This window comes from Sebastes fasciatus, chromosome 23 (genome assembly GCF_043250625.1).
Source record: "Sebastes fasciatus isolate fSebFas1 chromosome 23, fSebFas1.pri, whole genome shotgun sequence".
NCBI classification, from domain to species: Eukaryota; Metazoa; Chordata; class Actinopteri; order Perciformes; family Sebastidae; genus Sebastes; species Sebastes fasciatus.
Window position 1 is genome coordinate 12934357 of NC_133817.1, and position 22568 is coordinate 12956924.

Here is a 22568-nt window from a genome sequence, read left to right on the forward strand (position 1 = left end):
AGTGAAAACATAAGTGGTACGAACATAGATACAACCACAAAAATGACAGTCAACTATATACAACTGAGCAGGAGGGCAAAAGTCAGGTGGGCACAGTTATTAAGGAATAAAGGTAGGTTTAGAGTTGGGTTTTAAAAGAGCTCAAGGAGCTGATCTAAGAGAAAGTGGGAGACTAGTCCGAAGTTTAGGGGCCGTGACCGCAAAAGGCGATCACCCCTGTGTTTGTGGTGTCATTGTGGAATGACTGAAGCTGGTGTCGGAGGAGCGGAGAGAGCTCTAGAAGTGGAGTTGGGGCTGCGGAGGTCAGATGTGTAGGTGGGGGGAGCGCCAAGCCATTGAGAGCTTTAAAAACAAATTAATTTAGTAGTGAACTGGAAGCCAGTGCAGGGCGGCCAGGATGGCCTAGCAGCCTAACAGCAGCGTTCTGAATGCGTTGCAGAGGTTATTGGAGAGTCATTTAAGTATTTAAGAGTACTTTAATGGAGTACTTTCAAAGAGCAGAGCCTCTTATATGTTGCCATTGAGCTGCAGGAAAGGGCCAATGACGGTGCACAGTAAAATACTATAGTGGAAATCAGCAGGTAATGTTACGCTGCACAGTAAGGTGAAAGATAAAATAGCATTAACTCAACATATGATATATTTCTAGACAAGGGAAGAGGTGGATGTCTGTTATGTGCAGTAATATGGGTTAAGATAGCATAATAGATACACTTAAAGCTTGTATATACTGTACTAATGGTAAACTAGAGGGTCAACAAGACAGCTTTAAACTGGATCCACAGTCATGACAAAAGAAAAAGAAGAAAACCTTGAAGTCAAGAATCCCATACAGAGGAAGCTTAGTTCACCTTCTTTAGATCTTGTGCATCTCTCTTACCTGTTGTACCTGAGTATACCCACTGATATATACTGTACAGTATGCTGCATGAGTTGTAGGAATTAAAGCTTATCAGGAATATTTAGAAAATCCTCTCCCACTTGTTACCTCTCAATGCCAGTGTGTGAAATATTCTGTCGTACCTTTTTAACCAAAACTCTAGAAAAGCAATCCAAATTCTCCTCCTCTTCCTTGTATTCCTGCTCCATCGTTCCATCTTCCTTCCTCCTTTCCTTCCTACCTGCCCCCCTGAGCCCTTCGTGCTGCGTATATAAGTGTGGTTAAGTGTGTGCTGAGGAGATTGTTTAGCGGTGGGATGCGTGCTGGCTCAAACAGCAGGACATCTGACATTTACAACACAACAGACCCTCTGTCTTGTACACTGGCAGGCTGCCTGCATGACTGGCACTCTGCCTGGAGAGGTTTGCACCTGGAGAAGTGTGTGTGTATGTATATGTATGTGTGCGTAGAAAGGGAAAAAAAAAAGCTCTTTGCATGGCAGTTTGAATGTGAGTATGAGGGTATATAGAGCATATTTAGTTAGTGGCATCAGCTTTACTGTGTGTCTGAATTTGGCATGGCTTCATGTTGAGTTTGTGTGAGTGGGTTTATGTGTGTGTTTTTGTAGGGGGGGTTTATAGAAGGAGGAGGAAGGAACAGAGTGAGAGAGGAAGAGAAATTGAGTTGTTATCTCATAATTAAGTTAGCACCGTGCTAATTTGCCCTGTGTAATTATGAATAAACAGAGCTAACATAAAGAGAGGAGCCCGTTCATCCCCTCTGACGATGAATGGACAAAGTGAGATGTTTTCATGCCGCAGTCTCTCCATCTCATCCTTTCTTCTCATCATCCCACGTCAGCCTAATTCTTTTTTAGCTTGTTTTCTATCATCCCTCGCTCCGTCCCATTTTTCGTCTGTCTGTCTCTCTCTCTCCGTCTGACTCATCTATCTTTCACTTTATATCTCAGCAGAAGTGTGTTAAGCTTTGTATCGATTGTCTGAGCGCGAGAGTTTTGTGGTTGTCCGGCTGTCACTCCAGACTGTCAGTCAAAGAGCCGGGCTTGTCTAACAAATCATTCAGAAAAAGACCCTCGCATTAAAAACTTTAGCTAACTAAACTTTAGTTTAAAGGGATAGTTTGGAAGCTTTGGAGTGGGGTTGTATGAGGTACTTATACATCGTCAGTGTATTACCTACAGTAGACGGCAGGTGGCACGCCTCCAGTTTGGAGTAGCAGACAGGAGTACCGGCACGGAAGCAAAGCAATGTACTGCTGTGGACGGGGCCGGCAGCAAAACGTATTTTAGACACTTAAAAAATCAGTTTAAGTGTATTTTCGCCTCTTTATCTTGCCGTCAGACAGCCCTTTCCAATGGGGAACTGAATTCGTTTTCTATGCTCTCTTCAAAGCCACCAGACTCCTTTGACAAAAACAGTAATTTTACCTCACAGAATGAATTAGTTGCTGGTCTACAGCTGCCTCGATCGGTTAGTTTGTTTGTGTTATTGTGTGACTTTGATGAATCCAAACTAATCCTTTGAAACACCAAAGTCACACAATAACACAAACTAACCAACCAATTGAGGCAGCGGTAGACCAAGCAACTCCCGTGTTGTGCGAGATAAAATTACTGTTTTTGTCAATGGAGTCTGGTGGCTTTGAAGAGAGCATAGATGGATATGATGGCTTCAGTTTTCTGTCGGAAATGGCTGTCTGATGGCAAAGTAAAGCAGTGGAAATATTCTAAATATAGCATACACTTACACTGAAATTGATATTTGTAGGTGGGCCGTTCTTTTAGGTGCCTAAAAAAACTATCCCTTTACTAATTAAAAAACCTATTTAAAGACCCCCAAACTGTATATTTTCAATCAGCTGCAAGTGTTGGCATCCTACATACATTTCTGCAATTAGAACAATTTTAGTTATTTAACATGAGAGGTTTTTGTTTAGTCTGTGCTCTCTTCTCACTGGTTTGACATGGCTTGGGATCTGTTGGAAAAAAAACATGCAAAAATATCAGATTTTTGTGCACCAGTCCGAGTTTGGCATTAGAAGAATCCAAATCAAAAGGTAGTTATGGATTTTTTTTACTTGTGTTGTCAAGGAGAAACAACTGTGAGCTTTTGAGTTTTATTAATGAAAGTTATATTATGTTATACAAATACTTAAAGCAGCATTAACAGATTTTTCTTTAGCCCTTGTCAGTTTTCATATATAATGCAGTAAAAAATGACAGCACCTCAAACTACATCTTCCAAAATGAAGTTCAAATGACACCTCTGTTAAAACAATTGCAACAAAAACTGAACAATAAAACCTTTGTGACGGTAATACTTACTGCAGAAATATTGCCTGCATTAGTTTTAGTTAGTGTATCTAATAGACTGGCAATCGAGTATGTGTTTCTGTATTTGTATTGTGTATGTCTGTGTGAGTGTGCACATGCCTACGCAGGTGCATGGACAAATTTAGGAGTTATTAGTGTTTCAGTGTGTGTATATACACAGTACATCTGTCAGAGACTGTGCTGCATTAGATTAGCCGGAAAATAGAGAGAGTGCACTCTGTTAATGATAACGAATATGGCACGTCATCACAGTCTGTCACATGTTTATGTGTGTGTATGTATGCGGGCATACGCGCCTGCATAAGGACGCTTCCCTTGTTGTGAATTTTCCGTTGCCAGCCACAGGTTTCCTCCCACCACCGCCATGCGAACTCCGACTGACGCCAAAGTGCGTGTGGAGGAGGTTTCCTCTGCGACTTTAACAAAGAAGTTCAGACATCACTTTTGTAAACCTTGAAAAGCCAAATAGAGAAAGAAGAAAATGCAAGAAATGAATTCAGATAGAGACAGAGAGGTTGGCAGGGTTGCCAGGCAACACAGAAATTCATAAGATATCAGGCGTGGGATGTCCACCATTGACAAATCTCAGTCGCCGTCAGCACAGGGGCGTCAGAGCGCTGCGCACACGTCAGCGTTTCCCGACTGTGTCCACCACCTTTACTTCTTCCTTCTTGTTTTTCTTCCTCCATCTCTCTCTTTCTGCACACTCACTCAGACTCCAGTTTTCCTCTCCTGAGTGGGTGGCTGCTGACCTTAAATGTTCTCAGCCCAGGGGGGGGGGGTTTTAAGGAGTTGAGGTGGAGGGAGGGCAGGTGTGTGTCGCACAGGTAGAGATCAGAGACCCAGGAGAACTCTTGAAGATGTGAAGGAACATCAAAGGCAGATGTTTCTGAGAGGGCAGCGATTATGTGGAGAGGTTCAGAAGTCTGTAAATGAAGGACTGAATGTGCTCTGTGGGAGACTGGGTGAGGTTTTTCATATAAACGGTTTGGGATCATAAGTTTTCTAATGTCAAATTTGAATAGTTCAATATTGCTGAGAGTTAGGCTGTAATAAGAATGGCATGATATGTCTAAGGGGAGACACCTCAGGTGAATAGGGTATAACTTTAACTAATAGATACCACCATGAAACTTCCAAAGTTGATTACTTAAATTAAGACTTTTCTGAAATTTTCTGTTTAAATATGCATCTTTTTTTTTAATTTGCATACATTTCTGGAACAGAAATCTGAACAATGGGTAAAGCCAGGTTCCAAATTATTTTTTCATTTTGTCGACATGAGAGTCAAAGGTTTTCTACACAGGGCATTTCCGATACCTCTTTTTATCACTCCATAAATCTGAAAATACTGTAAGCTACTATATATACTATAAGTAAATCCATTTTCGCCATGTTTTAAGATATAAAATGTGATAGAAATCAGGCTACGAATGATATAAGATCAAACCCCTCTGTAAAAACCCTCAGAATATAGATGGGAATGAAACTGGAATGTTAGGTGTATATAAGTGCTACTGACATGGAGATTTGTGGCTCAGGGTCTGAGAAAACAACTCATTTTGAGAAAATGGCCCTTAAAGATGTGTATTTTAAAATTCCATTACATTCGAATAGGGTAATAAAATTAACTAATAGATATCACCATGAAACTTCCCCAGTTGATTACTGACATTAAGACAATTATTTTTTGTATTGCGATTTTTCTGAAATATTATGTTTAAATATGCAAATGAGGCATTATCTAATGCTAACTTTTGGTGAATTTAGGAGAAATCTACAGATGCAAATAGACAAAGTAGTAAAATAAACACCTAAATGTGTGTTTTTGATGTTTTCTTTCCACTAGTCTGAAAGAAGCCATGTTATAGAAGCTCAGAAATTATGTTTCTGCCAGTTTGTCCTTAAGGATGCTTCTGTCTATGTTCTATGGATTATAATTATATTTTTCAGTTATTCATTTTATTAGCTTTAAACACAAATCCAAATGTAAAAAAACGACATAAAAATCCAGTCCAATTCTTTATCCTTCTGTTTCTTTCTTGCTGTTATTTTCCATTTCTCCTTTCCTCTATCTGCTGCTCTCTGCGGGACGTGATGCAGCTCTGTGCTTACACTTAGTTCTTGTTAATGGCTTTATGCCCTGCAGACTCTGCAGCTATAGACTGTCTTCCTGTCAGCCTAACCTTCAGCACACACACCTATAGCTGCTGTCAAATACTTTTTTTTACTGAAATAGATTGGCACACACACACACAGATATGCCGCCCTTGAGTACTTGGAGATGTTCCCTGAGTGTGTGTGTGTGGTTTGTATAGTCTGACATCCTGCTGGAGTTTAGATATCTCGTTGTCCTTGAGGTAAACAGGAAACGTGGAAAAAAGATTGGAGAAAGAGGCGTAGGAGCTTCAATAAAGAGAGACCACCAATACGAAGAAGTGTGCTTCACAGCACTGATACTAGCGTATATTACAGCAGAACAACCATGCCACTGATGTTAAAGTGCCCTTGAGCAAGGCATTTAACCCTAAAATGCTTCTTAAGAGCCAACAGTGGTGGAAAGTGTCAGCGTGTGTCCAAACCAAACTAATATCTCAAGAATAAGCACACAAAATACACATAGATGACAGGGAGAGAGTTGCTTTCTGTGCATTCCTGTATAAATGAATTAGGATTTTCATATTTAAACAGGACAAACATGATCATTCATTCGTTCATATTTAAAGAAAATTGTGCACATGCAGGTGCATCTGTGTATAACACCTTGCTTGAGTGTTGATTTAAATGCGGAGTTAATATTTCATATGAAACACTGTATTGGGTCCCCAGATGACTTGTAAATATTCAGAGCTAATGATGTTAGCACACAATTGCTGTTTCTCTTCCTACCAAGACAGTTATGGGAAAACGGGGTTCGGGAAATAAAAGCACATTGCTTTAGGTTTTTGTCATTTTGAGTGATTTATTCACAACTAACAGGTTTGTTGTGCGGTAAGGAGGCAGGAGCAGGGTGATGTAGCGCTACCCTACAGGGATCAATAAAGTTTAATTCAATCTAATCACTAGAGATTTATAAGTCCCTGGAAAAGAGTGGGTCTCCGTTATAAAGCAATAGTGCAATATTTTAGGGCATACGTTTATTTGTTTTCTTGCTGAGAGTCAGATGAGAGGATCAGTGCTACTCTCATGTTCGTATGGTAAATGCTAAAGCTACTGCCAACATGCTTAGGTTTGCTTACTTGCATTGACTACAGAGTACAACTGAGATGGGAAAAAGTTTTTAGAAGGTCTTGAGAAAATAGTATTTTGACACTTAAACATACATACTTTGACCAAAATTTGATGTGATTATAATTTATATGGAACACCACTGGGAAGCTAGAGAATGATATAAAAACCTAAAAAAAATTAAAATAATGGACCTGTCCTTTAACATACAGTATGCGGAGACCCCAGTAGGTATAAATGAAGACATTTGGAAAGTCATTAGTCGTGTTTCCGAGCTGCAGTTTAATGCCACAGACCTTGTATTTCTCTTTCAGACTTGTGTCGTGTGGCAGTGAAGTGTTGCTTAGTGGGTTTCTCAAGGAGAACGACTTTGTGACAGATAACTAGAGGTCTAATGTTCCACTTCTCTCTCCTCTTTCTGACCTTTCTCCCTTCACCATACTTGTCATTTTTCTTTCTTTCATCACTTTCAGTCTTTATTTCTCTCTGGCTGAATAGAACATCTGCAGGCCATTCATTTAGCCTTAGAGATATGTGCTAAACCACCTGAGAACAGTTTGAAATGGATGATTTTATAGGGAAAGATGATCTGAGTTGTTGCATATGTGTCACATATATTGTTGATTTTTAGTGATTCACTATCCCCCCAAAACAAAAACCCATCAAAAATGAGGGCAGAACAGCTGTCACGCTGTGCTGTTGGCATATCAGCAAGGTGTGTGTGTTCAACGATGCAGTGAATCTGTCGGGAGCAGTAAGCATCCTCTAAAACAATTCCCTGTATCATGATGGAGATATAAAAAGCAGAGTACCCATAAAAGTAATAAATAGGAAGTCATTTTTAGCACTCTGAGCTGCTACTAAATGTACTGCCTGGTACAGAAAGAACAAGGAAAAATCATTCAGCAAAACAAGCCAGTCACTGAGTGCCCCCTTTATTTCATTGTTTTATTGTTTCTTTTTTATGGAAAGAAGTACAAATCTAATTACGGTAAACAATCTTTATTACAAAAATCTGGGGTGCAAACACTCTAGTTCCAGTGTTTTTTTTAATTACGTTGGATGTTCTGGAAGAGAGAAACAGATGGATGTTTTAATGCATGAAACAAATCCAAGTGAAAGTCAGTTCAAACCCATTTGGGGTTTTTTTTTTATAGGAAAACCTGGCTGTTTTTTTTCAGTGGATAAGCTTTACTACATAGAGGATATTGACGAAAAGACGAGTGAAAAATCCTTAAAATGTGCTCAAAAATCCTGGTTTTACTTTGCAGGAATGATGGATGAATAGTGGAAGCACTTAAATTGATTTTTACGTTGCTCAGTTGAAAACCTTCCTCATCTTGTCGTAGGTTGTGTAACAGTTTGAGCTTCACATGGTTCTGTGAATCCAACACCTCGTGGAAAGGAGTTGCTTCTACTCTGCTTAAGTTTTGGTTACATTTGGTGACTACCTTTATTGCTGTATGTAGATCACAGGTGCCCAAACTTTTTCATTTGGAGGGCCAAAACTGGAAGTTAATGGTGGACCACAGGCAGAAAGTAAAATGCAAAATGGTACTATGGATCCCAAGTTCGCCTAAATTGAATCATTTTAGGTTTACATAATTAACCCCTTAAATCCCACCTGCTGAAAGAATTGGGCTCATTTCCAGTCATATCCAATTTATGCATTTCAAAGATGTTTGTTTAGAGACCCCAGTATGCAGAAATATTCAAATACGCCATTTTTAGAATAGGTGAAAATAACGTGCATTAAAAAAACTGCATGTTTTGCCCCAAACTGCATGTGATTATCATAAAGGGGGCATGTCTGTAAAGGGGAGACTCGTGGGTACCCATAGAACCCATTTTCATCCACATATCTTGAGGTCAGAGGTCGAGGGACCCTTTTGAAAATCACCACGGCAGTTTTTCCTCGCCAAACTTTAGCTCAACTTTGGAGCGTCATTCAGCCTCCTTCCCAACAAGCCAACATGACATGGTTGGTAGAAAATGGATTACTGAGGCTTGTGGTTTCATATGATTATCTTCACTCTAGCTCTAAAACAACCTGCAAACAACAAACAAAACAAAAAACAAACCTGCGGGCCCCGTTTTGGGCAGCCTTGATGTAGAACATCAAACTGTTTTGTACATCCAGTGCATCTATGCTGCACACGTATACCTGAAACTTCCTCCAAAGTTGTCAGGCTTGCAGTTAAACACAGTCGGTCACACAGCGATGGCTCTCTGTCAGCGGCCTCTCGCTCCAGCTGGTTGCCGTGTCTGTGGGATTAAAGCGTGGAGCCAGGAGAAGCCACAGTTTGAGCTTTGCTCAATACAGCGGCCATCATGGGGAATGTGAAGGCTGTTATTTTCTGAGGAGTGACTGTCGCTGTCCTGTGGGTGGCTCAGCAAGCTGATTTCTGTGGGATTAGCCAGCCATGGAGGGAAATCCAATTCTGCAAGGCAATCCCTGCTCGCTGCTCTGACCAACCTGCACCTCTCGCTTTCTATTTCATCTCTCTCACTTCTCATGAAGATCAACAACTGCTCTCCTATCTCATCTTTTCTGCCACTGTATTCCACTTCATCTCTTTTTCCTGCCATTAACCTTTTTATCTCTCCATTTCTGAGTTCAACATTTCCTATTCGCTTTCTTGCAAGTAACCAAGGGGAAATGGCTAACCTGGCTCTGTCCTAAGTGACAAAATACACCTGCCAACCTCTTAAGTTGAAAATAAAACAATGTATAGACTGATACAAAAACAATCTTTCTCAATCATTACTTATGACCCACTAGAAGTGTGTGGTAGTGTCTGTTTCTGCAGAGACCCTGCAGCCCGCTGCCTGTATTTTTCTTTTCTTCTCTTTTTTCTGTTTTCCGGATGTTTCTAGGCTTCAGCAAACAGCTGAACGTGGGGGTGAAACCCCCAACCAATAACAATAACCTCTGCCTCTTAGTGTATCAATTTCAGTTTGACCGAGCACAGCGCTGAGTCACACCAGACAGGATGAAGCCTGCCCTTTGGCTGCATTCATTCAAAATCCGGCGCCTTCCTGCAGGGTTGTGTAGAGTTGTGTGCAGTTGTGGTTGTGTTTATTTGTGCTTTAGAACGTAACCACTGTGAAATAATAAAAAAATAGCGTTTTATTTCTCTGCTTTATTCTCACTAACGCCGCCCCCTCTCTTTATTCACTCTATAGCTCGCTCGAGCATCGCTGCTCTCTCTTTCCCTCGCTCGCTCGTTGAGCCGAGGAGGAGGAGGCCAACTAACAAACAGCAGCTGCTTAACATCAGCATGTTAGCATTGTTATTGTGAATATAAATATAAAATATACATTTAGCTCAAAGCACCGCTGTGCCTAAGAACAGCCGTAGACTCTAAGTTTATTTCCCTTCGAGCAGAGCCTGGCTGCTTCTAGTCTTCACACTAGGGCTATCCCTATGGTGCTTTTGTGTGATTCTTTGTGGAGAAACTCAGTTTGTTAGTCGACTAAGAATTTCTTTGGTCGAGGACAGCCCTATTTCACGCTATGGTAGGCTGATTAACACAGTCATGAGATTAGTATTAATCTGCTCATCTCACTCTCTGAAAGCGCGTATTTGCCTGCGTATCAGCTTGAGTCGAGGACTGGGCTGTCTTTTGCCTCCTTTCATTTTTTAAACGCTGCAATCTTTCTTAATTTTCCATTTCTGTTTTGCGGTTATCTCTCCAGTACTGCCCTCTCATGACTGCAACCCCTCTCTCTCTTTCCGTCACTCTCCCCTTCATTGAGGGCCTCAGAGGGTCCATTGTCCTCTCTGGTGTCCACCCCACCCGTTTTCTCTCTAATCAAATAGCCTCCATGAGGAAATGCCAGCAAATTATAGCCTCTATTCATATCTGATGGCCTATGAACTCAGTGTCCAGCACAGTGTGTGAGGCAATGGGTTGGGTGGTGACGGCTACAGTATGGGGGGGATGAACAGAGACAGAGAGAGGAAGAGCGACTCACAGGATTTAAGACTGTACGATAGAAGCTGCTCGGATGTGACCGAAGCAGCAGCACATTTCCTATTTGGGTTATCAGCCCCTACACACACACACACACACACACACACACACACAGCCTGTATATAATACAAGCAGAATCAATTATGCATACACATTGAAACACACAGAATAGTATGCACATAAGCTCTCACATGATCTCACACGTCAGCTGTATCTGCTGCAAGCAGACAGACACCACACTGCCTTACTACACAGATATAATCACACACCGTGACATACCATCTTTTGGTCACATATGCTGGCGCCGTCACACACACCAAACACACACACACTCACACACACTCTCAAACTCAAACGTTTAATCTGCAGTTGGACGGGAGCTGCATACGACCTGCTAATTAGTGGCAAGAGGAGGCCTCTGTTTGTCTGCTCCCTTCCTGCTCAGCTCAAACACAAGTTTCTCTGTGTCCTATCTCTGCCCTGAGAGATAGAGAGGGAGGCAGGGTGGAGGCAGGGAAATGAATGAAGACGGAGTGTGTTTGTTTGTCGGAGGAGACCGCTCACATCGAAACCGCGTGAAGCCTTTTCTCCCACTTTTCAAATCCGTCTGACCTCTCCGGGGCCCGAGCGGGAGGAAGAGGCGAGATACATCAAACTATCAGGTAGCTAAACCTGCTGTCACACCCGCCGGATTAATTCCAACTCCAGGCTTCGCTGCGGACTTGAGCGAGAGGGATTTCCTTCCTTCCAGTGAGTGTTCTCATCGAGATCGAGTGCAAAGTAGTTTTCCGCTGGCGAGGGAATAGCTCGATCTTTAAGCTCACTTCTGAATTGGATAATTTTCTTTCTTGCCGTTCCTGTGTGTGCGATATCAAACATGTTGCCTCTACTCGACTCACGTTTTTGTGTGTCTTTTCCATGCTTGTGTGTGTGAGGAAATCCCTGCTCCGAACTCACTGCACTCCCCACTTCCTCACTCATTTTCCTCTTCCCGCTCTGTCTCGCGCTCCTCTCCTTTGGGATTCACTGACACAAACTCCAAAGTAAGTTTGAGTTGGATCCTGGCTTCTTTTTGATCTACCTGTGTTTACTTCCCTCCCTGTCTTTACCCGGGCGATGGGTTTCGTTACCCCTGTCAGTTCGGCCTCACTCTTTCTCTTTCTCTTGGAGATTTTGAATAACAGGAATAAAGAGAGATGATGTAGAAGTGAAAGAGAGAGATAAGAGGAGAAGTGATGAAGGGGAAGGGAAGAATAGACAGTGGGGGAATGAGAAATTAATTAAGAGTGCAAGTTATTGGTGATTCCTCATATCTCCGTCCTTTTAAAGATAATTTCTCAATCATTTCCTGCTTTCTTCCCTCTCTCCTTTTCATCATATTTCTCCCTGTAGACCCTGCAGAGGAAACCTCTTTCCTGAGCGCCGTCTGTCTCACAGCTCTTCTCGTGATCTCTTCAGCGCATCCATTAATAATGCCACTCCACCTGTGGCATTTTACAACTTCCGTATTTCATTGCTAATTCATGGTGACATCTCGGTAATTACCGTAAACAAACGAGACCACGGTTGAGGTGCTTGATGGCCTCAATCTCACAGCTCAGTTTCATCAGAAATATCAGAGCTGCTGTTGTGTTTTCATATCAGGACTGTGCATTCCCCATTTAATCTTGCCTCTTCCTGTTGCAAAGACAATGGTTTCGCCTGTCTCTGTTTTGATCTGAATCTACTTTCACTTCCAGTAACTTGGAAACTTTATCTTGAATCGTTCTAGAGAACTGCACCCTCCTCCAGCTTCGTGACTTAAAGCAATCTGTTGCATTTCCTGCCGGTGACACACACTGTTGTATGTTTACATCCTTAATGAGAAAAATCTGACTGTGCAGGAAATCGTCCGTCAGTAGTGAGGTTTCTCCCCTACTTTACCCTTATTTTGGAAGAATTACTTTCTTTCTTTAACTGTCGTAGTGATGAAATATGTTGGGTGTGTGTCGAACGGCTGATGGTGCAGCGAGAGCACAACTTTTTTGTTTGAATTGTAAAAAACTGAAACAGATTTTGACTTCCAGAGCCCACTGTGATGGTTTCAGTCTTAGTCAGACTTTGGATTGAAGTATTTTGAATACGAGGATGTGCCACCCGCCACTGCCACCCGCCACTCCATGCTCACTTTTTCGCTCTTTATACTACGTCACCTGACTTCATCCTTTACTCCCGTCATAATTACTATGGCCACTAAAGGTTGCTGTTCAACAATCAACCATGTGAATAGATGATAATGGCCTTCTGAACCTACTAGCAGGTCTAGCAGGCCCCCTCTAACCCACATATATGAGGCTGATAACCACTGATAACGTCCATTCAACTGGCTGACATCATTCAGAAAGTCAAGTGTATCTAGGCTACCTAAGTGTACGTAAACACACTGTATGAGATGCAGTTTAGTGGTTTGTTGTCGAGACTAGCTCTTGCTTTTGAAATCGCAATTTGGCTAAACTTTCCAAATGAATATGACGATGATTAATTGCACCTTTAATCTGAGCTGTCAGATGAGTTTTTATATGTGGGAGCAGTGAACTAGCAGCAGCTCTTAATGGCTCCATCAGAGTGCTCTCAGCCTTTCCTTCAGCTCTGTGAGTGAAATCTGCAACTAACCAGGTTGTCACGTCAAATCAGTATCAGCTGAGGACCGACCACCTGCAGAGTGAAGGCATAAAAGACCGACTGGGCCTCCATTAGCTGGTAATGGTGGTTTAATTGAGTGCTGATGGAGAAAAGTGTGGGGGGGTTTGGGTTGTAGTTTGTAGGCCTTTTAATAAAGTGCAGTGTGAAATAAGCCTCAGATTGAGTGCAGAGAGTGTGAGTGAGAGAAATCATCAAGGGACTGATTGCTCTGTCAGCCCACAATGATTAATCCATGTTGAGTGTGATTGATGGCCTGATGCAGTCTGGGTAATGTAGTAGCAGATGATGACAGGAAGAATAATGGCTGTTGAATGAGGTAAGGAGGCTGGGAGAGGGCGAACGGGTTGAAGAAAGAGTCAGAGGGGTTGTTGAGATGTATGCGGTGCACGTTTGAAAAACAGTCGTATGCCCACAACTTATCGCCACGGTGACAAGTTTACCACCGATCCCATTAAGAAGGGTATAACCAGGGGGCAGGTTACCAAGTGACACTTCAGAAATGATGATAGAGTGTTGCATTATGGGGGAAAGGCAGACATCCAGAGGCTGTAAAGAAATGTTTTGTCTCTTTGGCTGGAATGACGCTCGCTCCCTGTAACCTTTTCCCCTGCTTCACATCACTCACTCTTGTTTTTCATTCTCTCTGGGTACACATCTGCCTCAGAGATAAGGGACCTTTTGGTCCTCAGCTCTCGCTCGGAAAACCCTTTGGGGCTCAACCTTTTCACCAATGCTGCAACAAAATGCAATCCGAAATTCTCCTCAAATACCCAAAGAGAGAACACTGTTATATAAAAGGTCCCCCAAGAAACATTTCCTTACATGGTGCTCTGAATAAATCGCCTCCAAAATGAAGAGTTCTTTTCAAAATGCTGCGAGTCCCTTTTGGTAAAAAATCATTGATGTATTTTATTTGGTATGCCAGTTACAATTTAGGCATTTGGCTACTCAGTACTCTATTCAGAGAGACTTACAATAAGCCTCACAAACAGCATTCATTAAGAAAAGTAAAGCAAGAGCATCCTTCCTATTAACAGTCTAATAACATACTATCAAGAATGACAACAAGTGTTTTTTTCCTAGTGTGTGTGTGTGTGTGTGTGTTTTGGGATTTACAACCCTTTTTTTCTGTGGGGCTCCTCTCTTAGTCGATAAGTCTAAGATTTCTTTAGTCGATTAGTTTTTTTTAGGCTTTTTCATGACTTATTTCCAAGAAACTTATGAGCACATCTCTGTTAAACACAAAATTGAAAGTGGTGCTTTTGTGTGATTCTTTGTGGAGGAACTCAGTTTTACAGATCTGTCGATTAAATCAACTAATCTATTAGTCGACAAGAGTGATAGTCAACCAGGAATTTCTTTGGTTGAGGACAGCCCTAGTTTTTTGGTGAGAGCCATTAAAATGGATAGAGACTTGAAGCTTATATATTTTCATTTTGCCTTCACAAGACAGTTAAGAGAGAGACAGGAAAAGCCTGGGGAAATAGGGGGATGACGGAAGGATGCAGGGTGGACAACAAAGTCTGTAGATTAGAGTTGTGTTTCTCAAACTTTTTTTTTGCTGGTGACTTTTTAAGAATGACAAACTGAACTCACAATAGTCTAGAAATTGAATTTGTGCATAAATAAATGTTCCTAATGATTTTTTTACCATCACAGATAATCTACTGCTTAAAGAAGGACATAATTCAACACTTGCTAAAGGGATTTTAAATAATATTATTGAAAGATGTTATGCCTGTCCAAGCATATACTGTGCTTACAGGTCTTTTTCTGTCTGGTTTCTTTAAGACAATGTTTTAATGTTACTCAAAAATACTTTGTCTTAGTTTTGCAGTTTGAGACAAAGTAGTTGCTGTTTTTGATGGTTTATCAGGAGTTTTAACTCTGTTGTTTTTGTGTCTGAAAGAATGTTGTGCCCTGTTTCTCAGCAGTTGTTTTGCTGTTTTCTTTTTTTTTTTTTTAAATTCATTCACACCATGTGATGAGACCCTGAAGCTACTGCACCGGCAAAGGATAGATTTTAACAACAGTCTCCTCTTTCATCAGTTAGGGAGTTGATAAATTGAAATAAAACCGTTGTATCTCATATTTCAAGGCTCGAGATTATCAAACATATCGGGATTTTGCAGGGTAGACATTTTCTATCACATTTATCACATAAAAACCTCAAATGTAAAAAATGATGGACTGATTTTACACTCATAAATCAACGTATGATTGCCTCTGACTTATCCCTAATCTTTGCCAGTCTCAACACTTTTATAGCAGATGAATGTTGAGGACTTGAGACTGCTCTTTTTTTTTTTCTTTAAAGAAAAGCTCCAGCAAAAGCTCATTGATCACAGTTATCACAGAGAACAAAACCCCAAAAGTCCTGAAGGGACCGTTAAGAGACTCGACTTTAAACCCTGCAGGATTGAAGAGAAGAAAGACTTTTTTATTTTTTTTACAACCCTTTATTTTCAGTGTTTGCTTTGAACATCGGCCTGAATCTTTCATGATAATCCAACTGTGAGCTGAACAGAGAGATTGCGGAGCTGATGTGTTTGGTTGTTTTCTTTTTGTTTTCTTATGATGCGCCTCAGGCAAAGGTGAAAAAAAAGATGGCCCACGATGGACATTGTTTATCACACATTTGAAAGCCCACATCAAACATCTCCTTTCTGCTTTTCTTGTGCTGAGTTTTTCTGTCTCTCACATACAAATCATACAATCAAAATTACTCTATGTGCATCTGAACTCACTGAGAGGGCTCCTCACTTTGCTGTCCAAACACTGTTTATCCACTTAATACATCATGTATGGGCTCTGTTGGAAGGGATAATAGGCCAGTGTGGCTGTAGTACATCCATAATTAATAAAGTAATTAGTGGTGTGTTTGTGTTTAGCTCAGTGAATGTAGAGTGCTGGTAATTCCTGCTTCCATCATGGTTGGGAAATAATGTGGTGTGTTTAACAACTTGCCCTCACATTTTCTCTTTCTGTGTTTTCCTTCTCTCTGCCCGTCTCCCAGGATTCAAAGCGTTCGGCAGAGATCGTTGCCTCTCCGTCTCTGGACGTTTTCCTGCCGGAGGACGAGGACAACCCGTACGAGTCCGTGACCACAGCCGTCACACGCAAACCTTCCTCTCTCGATATCAACCACGGGCTCAACGCCTGTCCACGCAATGGTAGGGCCACGCAGAAACTACTACATTTTTATTTTGCAATCAGTGTGTGTCACCTGCCGTTTCAGTTCCTAAAACACAGATGACGCCATCCTCATCCGTTTCTTAAAAAGTTCATTCTTTGCGTTTGCACTGCATAGTACAGCTCGGCTCTACTCAACTCACTTTTGGTATCAGGTCCTTTTCTCTAGCCGTGTTTCCACTGCAGATAGAGCCCCTTCAATGAAGGCGGGATTCTCAGCTGATCGCTGTAGCGGCGGCGCATTAAACTGCCATGACATCATCTTCAGCGGGACACTCGCTGAATCATTTCAAAGGCAACCAAACAGAGACGTTTGTCTGCCCTTCGTCATTTGTACAGTGTTGTTTTGCCAGCGGCAGTTTTTAAAAAAAATCTGGGTTGAGTGACTTGTGCAGGATGTCCCGTGTCGCGCTAGTGACGATTCTCTTTGGCCAATCAGTGGTCTTCGGTGTTTTTAACTCCACCTTCTAGTATCGGCTCAGCTCGCTTGGAACTTCGACCCAGGTGGTACCAAGAATGGAGCGGTTCTGTTGGTACCGTCCACAACTTTTACTAATGGAAACACAAAAATAAACGTTCTAATGTGTAACGAACTGAACTTGACTGCTTGGTGGAAAGGTGCCCTTAGTAATATTGAGGAGTGAGATTCCCTTTCACTCAGCAACTGGAAGCCTCATATGTAATAAATACGTGTTTATTTAGTTTATTTCTCAGCTTGTCTGTCAGAGGAGTCTTAATCCATTGAAAAATCATATAAATTTGTAGTAAAATTATATTTTTTTCTCACAAAATGCTCGCTAACATCAAAGTTGGAAACTTATTAGAGAAAGAAAAATTCCTATTAGTCCTCTCACACCTCCTTCAGCAAGGTCACCGCTGTCTGCTGAGTGTTTGGGTCATCCTAATCGCTGCCAGCACTCTCTTTCTTTTACAGTATTTATTTCTTGTGGATCTTTGTAACACACACAGTTTTTGGTCCTTCTAAAAAGGTTGGAAACATATGGTGCCTTCCAGTGTGATCATGTTGACTGTATTCACAAGCAAGAATCCATACGAATATCCCGCTGTTGTGATGATCACAACTTTAGTGGAAGACTTGGAGTGGAAGTGCAAATCTGGGGGTGTGGAGTTGGAAAGAAGTGAGCTTACCAGATCTATGTAGCCTGCTGCTTATCTACTGTATGCCCGAGGCTACATTACTTGCTAACAGCATCACACACCCGAATCTCCAACCTAAACGTCGGCGGTCAAGTAGCATTGTGGGTAATGTAGGGGCTAGGCTTTGACAAAGAAGAATGCATGGAGTAAAAAAGACGATATATGTGGTTCTTTCATTGTACACTATTATAGAGGTGTGGTGCTAAATAAGTGGTGTACTCTTGTGAGACAGTTGTCCGATAGGATGGATGCCGATCAAAGAAATATCTAGCAGAATTTAAAAGAATTTTGACTTTAAAACAAAGCACCTTCTGTAGTTTGACAAAGACTTAAATGCATTCAGAATGATGAGTTCAGCCGCAGAGAACCAGATGAAATACCAAATATTTTACTACCCAGCTGGAGTAAATATTCATCACTTGATTCAGTTCACTCTCCCACTGCATTCACCCCGTCTTCAAAGCTGTTTTCAGTTTGAGGAGTCAGTGAGAGTTGATCCTGCAGCCTCGGACCTCTCAGTCCATTCTGTTTTCTGCGTCTTGTCAGTTGTTCGGTCTACTTCGACACCCACGACAACAAACACCCACAGTGTGCTCTTCCCTTTCTCTCGTAGCGATGCTACACACTGCAGGTTGTCACGGCAACTGCATCACCGGCTGGTGAGTCACCTGTATGTTGCCATGGGAACTGTCTTGCTAGTGACACCCCTCTCCTTTCCTACCAGCACCCCCTCTCCGACAGTAGCGGAGAGAGGCTACCGTAGAGGCTTGTGGTGTGTGTGTGTGTGTGTGTGTGTGTGTGAACATGTGTGTCTGGTCCCACGCTTCTCTGTGATTGGCTGCAGCGTAGAGAAGAGTTGAACAGTGTTTGTGTGTGTGAACCGGGAGGTTAGCTGCTTTATGTCAAAGTGTCTTTTGGTAGAAAATTGCTCCACTGACGTAATTGAGCAGCGTGGGTGTTGTGTTTGTTCTCAGCTCTCTGAGCACTGCTACCTGGCAAAAATGAGAGAGAGACATAGAGAGAGAATGGAAATGAGAGTGAGAGAGACATAAACATGTAATGTGGGAGTAACAGAGTCAGAGAAACAAAAAGCAAGAGGTCAGAGAAGACAATACGAGGTGATGGAGGACACCATACATTTCCACGTCATTGCTGAAAATGACTAGACACATACTGAGACAGACCATAAGTGAAGGTGAGAAGGAGTCTGAGACGAAGAGTGGGCAGATTATACATTCAGCCGACGGAATTGGAGGGTCGTCTCAGGCTAAGCCATCTACATGAATGTGATTCTGTGACGCAGCGGGAGCGAAAATCCTGGATTCACATCACATGTCGAGCTAATTGGACATGGGTGTGAGTCAGTCTGGCGTTATCCGCCTCTGAGAGGAAGCATATGATGATGAGGGAACATGAGGAAAGAGGGATTGAGATGAGAGCAAAGTGGGATTGAGATGAGAGGAAAGAAGAAGAGAAGAGAGAGAGACTCGGCGCATTACACTGCAAAAAAATTATCTTTCTGAATAAGTCAACTGGTCTATGATTGAGTCTTAAAAGTCTTCTTCTTGGCAGATGTTTTATTGTGCAAGTAGGATGAAATAATTCATTTTTTTCCTCCAATTAAAATCAAATTTAATATCATATTTCATGATCAGATGCCATTTTCTTGCTGCTGGGAGATTAAAATTAAATTTAAGTCTTGGGATCTTGACTGATGCAGCGACGGCCCACAATTATAATTTTTAATTGGCCCCACCTTTTCAGCCATCGCTGCTGTTTCCATGAGCCTCTATACCACACAGTGTTGAAACAAGAGGCCATCGAACTATTCCAAAAAAGTTTCTTGAAACAAGTGAGTTGCATGTTAAAACTCACCTCAGCAGAACTTGTCTCTTAAGACAACTATGGGACTGAAGGATTTGTGAAGCAGGATATTTTCTGCAGTGTAAGCCCTGCCTCATATCCACCTGTCCTGCGCTGCCAGCTGGTCGTCTGCAGCAGTCTCACCGTGGAGGAGCCGGAGACACCACAGCGCTCTCTGAAGCTTCAGATAATCAAGGCGGCTTTATCAAAATCCATCTGGTGGCTGTCACTCAGCCCAGCTGCTACAGAAGCAACCAGGGATCTGTTAGTGAAACCACCACCCCAAACTGCCTCAGCTTCTTGGATAACTCTCTTCCCCTTGTTCTCCTTTTTATTTAACGTCTTTCCCTTTTTGTCTTCCTACAGCTGTTGCCCTGAGATTTTTCCACAACCCGTTAGAATCACCGTCCCACTTTTAAAGCTCATGAAAGATCACACGGGAATGTTATGCACGATATCCCATCGCACCACATGTCCTCTGACATGTCATTTCTGACAGTGAATAAATGGGATTCTCTTCTTTGTAATGCGGCGTACGCCGAGAACACACTCGTGTGCATAATCCTGCTACTCAATGAGTCCTAAGGCAGTCATTTTGTTCATTAACTCGGGATTATACTTATTGTATTAGATGGATTCCTTTCTGATGGAATTTCATTTGTTACAAATGAGGGAATCCATTTCTGCTGCAGCTCTTGGCGAGTATTGAGTGTCACTCCATGAATATTTCTGTTTTTCAACTGAAGCTTTGCAGAAATCTCCTCAATGACAGCTTTCTCTACGTTGCTCAATATTTGGAGATTGCAGGACATCATATCGGAAACTCCCTATCTGTGATTCTTTAGTGTGTGCTGGAAAACAGTAGATCGGCTGTTCAACCCACAGTAGTTTTGCACCACAGGATCGCGGCGCTGACAGCCAGATTGCAGCAACACAAAAAGGGATTGCAGGTGAAATGTGATCGTGGAGATAGGAAGACAGGCGGCGGAGCGGTTGAGGAGGGAGCCTCCAGTCACGTACGGAGCAGGCAGAAGCGTTGCCAAGCGGTTAGAGCAGAAGTGCCTCTTTTCTGCTATCGACTCCCTCCTCCCGAGATAAACACACACTTGTCTGCGAGAGGTAAACAAGCCACTGCTGACGTGTACAACATGAAACTACAAACCTGTGTGTGTGTGTGTGTGTGTGTGTGTTCGTGCATGTGTGTGCTCTCTACAACACTTCAAAAGTCCTGCGTATCGTACCGCATATCTCTTCTTGTGACAAAATAGGTCAACACACACAGGTAGAGCTTGGATTTGCAATTCATGGCAGCAGGGTGGCAGCCATTCCTGGTGTTTTTCCTTATTTTTTCATAGTTATTTCCTGGATATATATTTTTTTGGATGACATTTTGGCAGTGTGAAGGAATTTATAAGACTTTTGGGAGTTTTACAGAGTTGATGCCTCTGCGCCTCAGCTCATAATGCTGCTTAATTTAACACCTTGAACATTTCTGCGTGTCTTTAGTCTTTCATATAAAAGGTCTTTGCACACCAAGTCCGTACTTTTCCTGCCTTTTTTCAATCCGTCATCCGACAAAAAACGTTAAGCACAGTAAACCTTGCACACTGATGCGTTTTATTATTTTATTTGTTGCGAAAAAACTCGCAGTACAAGACAAAACTGAATCAAATACGTGGGTGCGATGGATAGTGCTCGTCCTAAACGGGGCTAATGAATGAATGACATTAGCAGGAAGCTAGCGTTTAGCTGCCTCGAGCACAATCACTACTGTCTAATCTTTCCTACATCCTGTGTTTTGCGACCAAGCTGCTCTACAATCTGCTCTGCAATCACCTGCAACAATCTATTTTTAAATTTTTGCATCTCTGTATTCTTTTATTTCTTTATCGTAAAGTGCTTTGGATGATGACGTTTGCCCGGACGGTGGCTCTGAGTGGTCAAACAACCCTCTTTTGCCTTTTGATTGATGCAAAAAAATGCAGAAAATCTAACCTGTTCCGAAAACTTTTAATGACAAACGAAAGTTTATTTTTAAACGTGCGACAATTCTGGACGAAAAATACGGACTCGCTGTGCAAAGGCCACCAACTTCTGATCTTGCACACAAGTCTAATCAGGGTGGTTCATATTAAATATGAAATGCTTAATCACCGTGTTAATTTTCATTAGCCACCATCTGTGTCGTGTTAGAGAAAGAGTCATCAGTATTACGGCTTCGTCACAGTAGTCACAGCCGTGCTTCATCTGTGAATGAGTTCAGATCAGCCAGTCACAGGTCGGCACACCACAACGCTGCTAGCTGTAAGCTTTATGAGTAAAGGCCTCAGTCTTTTGTCCCTCTCGTATTAACTCCCACCCTCAGCTCTCTCTGGTGGATAAAGAAGTGATGTTGCTGCATTTCACTCCATTTATCCCACTTAGGCTCAAAGTGGCTAATGGCAGCAAGCAGGAGCCCCAGGGCTTCACCCATTAAAAGGGTTGAGGCCCATTGACTTGTTGGAAGAGAAGCAATGGAGCAGATTCCTCTTTGACAGCCAGAGAAACATCAATGCAAGTGATCTACACTTTTTTAGTTTAGTTTGTTCGTTCTGTTTGAACTATGAGGCATTTCCAAAATAGGATTAAAGAGAAATTTAAAATATGTTTTCTTAAAAGATTGATCTCACACACCGCCACCCGACGTTAAAAATCAAAGTAAGCGCGCTACATATTTTGAGCGCCGTCTTTTTCTTGTATAATGTCTGGTTTAATCTGTAACACCGGTGTTGTCACAAGTTTATTAACCAGTGGGAAAATGTCCTCACCGTATCATCCCTAATGTGAATATATATGGATCAAATTTGAGACACTGTGTTGCGAGCTAAGCTGCAATTTGCCTCTCTGACATATAATAGAAGAGAACATGTGAGGACAGCCACACACACACACACACAGTATGGGTATGAAATGCTACTTGTCAGAGTTGCATAGAGGCAGAACTGACAGCCTGAGGAGCCCGTCGAAAATTGACAGTTTTTGTCTTGTTAGTTTGGTGGGAAGAGGACAGCCGATTTAAACGCCTGCTCACACCAAGCGTTCACTTATAGACACTCTCCTCCCGTCCACACTGCTGCATGCCTACATTAACAAGCTGTGCAGCTGGCCTCCAATGTACACAGAGATACGTTTGTGCGAATCTTTGTATCAGACACACACACATACTGTACTATGTATGCTTGGCACGCGGAGAATA

At 42.1% G+C, this 22568-nt stretch overlaps 1 protein-coding gene across 6 annotated transcripts in view; it reads left to right on the forward strand.

Annotated features, from left to right (window-relative positions):
- The window catches only part of anks1b (ankyrin repeat and sterile alpha motif domain containing 1B), a 248195-nt gene that overhangs the window by 115937 nt on the left and 109690 nt on the right, over nt 1–22568 (forward strand). For 5 of the 6 annotated variants that reach the window (XM_074625196.1, XM_074625198.1, XM_074625197.1 and 2 more), the window contains one exon: nt 16137–16293. In XM_074625196.1, coding sequence (XP_074481297.1) covers nt 16137–16293 — 157 coding nt within the window. Of the gene's footprint in view, nt 1–10817; nt 11101–16136; nt 16294–22568 lie in introns of those variants that run through there. The other variant, XM_074625201.1, reaches the window with a different exon arrangement.